Source organism: Sinocyclocheilus grahami, unplaced genomic scaffold (assembly GCF_001515645.1).
Source record: "Sinocyclocheilus grahami isolate Dianchi unplaced genomic scaffold, SAMN03320097.WGS_v1.1 scaffold477.1, whole genome shotgun sequence".
NCBI lineage: Eukaryota > Metazoa > Chordata > Actinopteri > Cypriniformes > Cyprinidae > Sinocyclocheilus > Sinocyclocheilus grahami.
The window spans coordinates 938,650-943,588 of record NW_015505656.1 but is presented as its reverse complement, the minus strand read 5'-3'; the positions used below and the strand labels follow the sequence as shown (position 1 = coordinate 943,588).

Sequence of the window (4,939 nt, the reverse complement as noted above, 5' to 3'; positions counted from 1 at the left end):
GTCTGTCTGTCTGTCTGTCTGTCTGTCTGTCTGTCTGTCTATCTATCTATCTATCTATCTATCTATCTATCTATCTATCTATCTATCTATCTATCTATCTATCTATCTATCTCTATCTGCCTATCTATCTATCTATCTATCTATCTATCTATCTATCTATCTATCTATCTATCTATCTATCTATCTATCTATATCTATCTGCCTATCTATCTATCTATCTATCTATCTATCTATCTATCTATCTATCTATCTATCTATCTATCTATCTGTCTATCTGTCTGTCTGTCTGTCTGTCTGTCTGTCTGTCTGTCTGTCTGTCTGTCTGTCAGTCTGTCAGTCTGTCAGTCTATCTGTCTTTCTGTCTTTCTGTCTTTCTGTCTTTCTTTCTTTCTTTCTTTCTTTCTTTCTTTCTTTCTTTCTTTCTTTCTTTCTTTCTTTCTTTCTTTCTTTCTTTCTTTCTTTCTTTCTTTCTTTCTTTCTTTCTTTCTTTCTTTCTTTCTTTCTTTCTTTCTTTCTTTCTATTTTAAGAGTGTTTTCTTTTAGGGCTTGTGTTTGGATTAACTAGGTCCAAAAAGAACGTTTTGCCAATTTACCACCCATGAATTTTTCTTAATTTTTGTATTTTTCTTATTTTTGCCCTTATGAAAAAGTGTGAATATTTAGCTGTTTTTCATGCATATTAGTGACCGTGAAACCAGAAAGAAAGAAAGAATGCTTGTAAAACCTCCACTCAGGTCAAAGTTGTTGGAAGAATGTAATGGTTTACAATACCTTTCAAAAGTCTGGTCTCGGTAAGAATTAAACAAATAATAACAATAATAATAAATCATCACGGCTGCATCCATTTGATCAAAAATACAGTAAAAACAGTAATACTGTGAAATATTATTACAATGTCAAATAAATCTTTGAACTCTATTTGAATGTGTTTTAAAATGTAATTTATTCCTGTGATTAAAAAGCTGAATTTTCAGCATCATTATTCCAGTCTTCAGTGTCACATGATGCTGATTTGATGCTCAAGAAACATTTCTTGTCATTATCAATGTTGAAAAGGGGACCGTGATACATTTTTTCCCAGGATTATTTGATGAATACGAAGTTTCCAGCATTTATTTGAAATAGATATTCCTTCTAACATTATAAATGTCTTTACTGTCACTCTTGATCAATTGAATGCATCCTTGCTCAATAAAAGTATGAATTCAAAATCCCGTCTCTTATGAAAGTGAGTGTCAGGCTATTATTCTTATAACTTGATTTAAACCATGTATTATGTTGCAGTTCCTAACAAACTGTCAAGTTACTGTTTTATTTGCACTCCAAAGCCAGTTTGTATTGGTATCCTGGTCTGTAGTGATCATATTATCTTGATGTGTTTATGTTTTGCAGGGGTACCGGCAGAAGGACTATTTCATCGCCACACAGGGTCCTCTGGCGCACACAGTGGATGATTTCTGGAGGATGGTTTGGGAATGGAAATGTCACTCAATCGTGATGCTGACAGAACTGCAGGAGAGAGATCAGGTACACATGCACACATGCACACACACGTACATGCACACACACACACACACACACACACACACACACACACACACACACACACACACACACATACATACATACACACGACTTCCTGTCAGCTTTGTCATTTGGTGTGTGTGTGGGTGTGTGTGTGTTGCAGGACAAGTGTTTTCAGTACTGGCCTACTGAGGACTCGGTGACTTACGGAGACTTCACAGTGGAGATTAAAGGAGACACGCTGTGTGACACGTTCATTCTCAGAGATCTGCAGCTCACACACGGCCCGGTGAGTGCACATTATGAGCTGATTTGCATTGTAATTTTTTGTAATACTTGGATTCTGCATTCAAGTTGGCTTGGTGTACTTTGGGAGTTAATATGTAAAGGCTGCTTGGATGAACTGTAATGCATATTGTTGTGTGTGTGTGTGTGTTCTTAACAGGAGAAGCAGACACGTTTGGTTCGGCACTTTCATTTCCACGGCTGGCCAGAGATCGGGATCCCAGCCGAAGGTAAAGGGATGATCGACATCATCGCAGCGGTGCAGAAACAGCAGCAGCAGTCGGGCAACAACCCCATCGTCGTGCACTGCAGGTAATGCGTTTAACTAGCGGTCTAAATGAAGTCGCACTGTAGACCAGAGATTCCCAAACCATTTTTGTCAGCCGAAGCCCTTTGGCCTAAAATATCTACTTGAAGAACCTCTGAGATTTTAAATTAATATTTCAGTAATTTAACAATACATTCATATGTTCATGGCTCACTGGTCACATGAAATGCAGGTAAACAAAAAAAAAAATTTTAGCAGACACGTTTGGTTCGGCACTTTCATTTCCACGGCTGGCCAGAGATCGGGATCCCAGCCGAAGGTAAAGGGATGATCGACATCATCGCAGCGGTGCAGAAACAGCAGCAGCAGTCGGGCAACAACCCCATCGTCGTGCACTGCAGGTAATGCGTTTAACTAGCGGTCTAAATGAAGTCGCACTGTAGACCAGAGATTCCCAAACCATTTTTGTCAGCCGAAGCCCTTTGGCCTAAAATATCTACTTGAAGAACCTCTGAGATTTTAAATTAATATTTCGGTAATTTAACAATACATTCATATGTTCATGGCTCACTGGTCACATGAAATGCAGGTAAACAAAAAAATTTTTTTTTATTTTTTTTATGTTTGTAATTTTTTTATTTTATTTTTTATTTGTTTAGTTTTTTTATTTAAACATTATTTACTGCATTTTCTTTAAATTATATAATTAATTATTAGCTTTGCATCAACTCACAAACTCTTTTGAAGTTTTGTTGCAAACCCCAGTTTGGAAAAAAAAAACACCTTCCGCTAGACTAATTAGAATTTTATTAATTATATTTGATAAAGATTAATCCAAACCTTACTACTATAATACATTTTTTACAGAATGACTTAACTACTACTAGAAGTAGAACTTAACTACTTTATTAATAACTTTTAGCACTGAAAAAAATAAATGCTGCAAATTTTATCCCTATAACTTTTAGTGTATTTTGAGATACTATTAATACGATTTATTTTTCCATTTTCATTTTAGTTCAGGTTTTAGAAATTTTTTTATTGCTTTTGTCAGAAGTTGAGAACGCCTTAGCAACTAGCTGAAATAAAACGTTTCTAATACATTATTATATTTCAGTTACCTGTTATTTTATTTCAAGTAACATAAATATATTTTAATGGTTTTAATTGTAGTTTTAGTTAAATATAATAACCCTGACACCCTGAGTTAACTCTTAGTTTAAGCCTGTTGTTTGCATTTTAATATTTTTGAAACCTTTATAAAACGGATATACTTGTGTTCAGCCAGTAATTTGCTGACTTGACTAAGTATGTATGTCGTGTATTTTGAATGTTTTTGTGTGCTCTTGCTCTGCAGTGCTGGAGCGGGTCGGACCGGTACGTTTATCGCTCTCAGTAATATTCTGGAGCGAGTGAAAGCCGAGGGTTTGCTGGATGTGTTTCAGACTGTGAAGAGTTTACGAATGCAGCGGCCACACATGGTGCAGACAGTGGTCAGTGCAAACCTTCAGACACTTCATATCCATTACACATTTACATCAAGACCATCAAAAACTGATCACGGTAATCAGTAGTCTCTGTCAGAATACTACAGTAAAACTGGTAACTTGCTATTGTTATTGCACCACTGTCATTTAAACAATTGTATGACTTAATGCAAGTAATATAAATGAAATAATATAAATGATTTAATTTGTAATGAATTAAATTCATATTAAATATATATTAGAAGCAATATCTTATCATCAATATCATATTATAAATATAAAAATGTATTTCATTTATGAATGTGACATTATTTTATAATATTGTCATATTTGACAACCAGTGCTACATTTCTGAAAGGGTTAATAAATCAATCTAAATATTTCTAAGTAGCCTGAGGCTTAAGTAAAGTATGCATTTTATCAAATGGTTTTATTAATGTATTATTTATTGTTCTTTCTGTCTGTCTGCAGGAACAGTATGATTTCTGCTACAGAGTGGTACAGGACTTTGTGGACATTTTCTCAGACTATGCCAATTTCAAATGATCTAATCTGCCTTAAATCTTTGAGTTTGATGCTTTTTTACACGTCAGTCGATCAGGATTTTACACCGCGACTGGAAGATAATTACGCTCTATTTTGCTATGCACTTCTCCTCGGTGTTACTAAAAGACCACATCTATCTGTAATATACTAAGGCTACTAAAGTTTGAAAAAGTGTAAATTGTTTTGTCTCGTTTATAACACATTTAAATGGGTTATTTTATTTTGGTCTTAAATCATCTTTTTTTTCACGACGGATCATTCCAGTTGTTATTGTAAAATAGTGTTTTGTCTGTTTATTTGTTCAACTAATTATTTTAATTTTTTATTAAGCGAATTTGTAAAGCTGTAGGTGGTTTGTATTTATGCATTATGTCGCAGACAGGACGTCCTGCCAGATAAAACATGTATGTGAATGTTCCATGCCATTTTATTTATTCAGAGTTATTGTCTTGCAATTTATGAAAGATATCATTGTGTCAAAAATCATGTCTTTAACATTGTGCTCATCAGCCATTGCAAATGTGAACTTTTTTTTTTTTTCAAAGCAGCAAATATACATAAAGAAAGCGAGTGAGATTATTTAGGTTTGACAGGATATGGCTAAAGTATTGTTCGTAAGAAAGGCACAAACACATTCACAATTCACATGGTGGAACATCAGCAAGAATTTCTATTAGATTCTATTATGCACCGAAACAATAACTGTATGAGACTCATGACCCTTGACCTTAAACATCCTGCCTCTGTTTCCCTGAGAATGATGCTGAGAAAAACTGCACAGGTTTTTTAAAGCACACACATCACTGATTGTTGCCTTGCAGAAGGCCAA

The 4,939-nt window shown here is 34.7% G+C and overlaps 1 protein-coding gene across 1 annotated transcript in view; it reads left to right on the top strand.

Annotated features, from left to right (window-relative positions):
* The window catches only part of LOC107553685 (receptor-type tyrosine-protein phosphatase epsilon-like), a 21,025-nt gene extending 16,363 nt beyond the window's left edge, over nt 1-4,662 (top strand). The window contains exons 15-19 of the mRNA XM_016235981.1: nt 1,393-1,527; nt 1,688-1,813; nt 1,970-2,121; nt 3,435-3,570; nt 4,036-4,662. Coding sequence (XP_016091467.1) covers nt 1,393-1,527; nt 1,688-1,813; nt 1,970-2,121; nt 3,435-3,570; nt 4,036-4,110 — 624 coding nt within the window. The 3' untranslated portion in view covers nt 4,111-4,662. The remainder of the gene's footprint in view (nt 1-1,392; nt 1,528-1,687; nt 1,814-1,969; nt 2,122-3,434; nt 3,571-4,035) is intronic.
* The last annotated feature ends 277 nt before the right edge of the window (nt 4,663-4,939 follow it).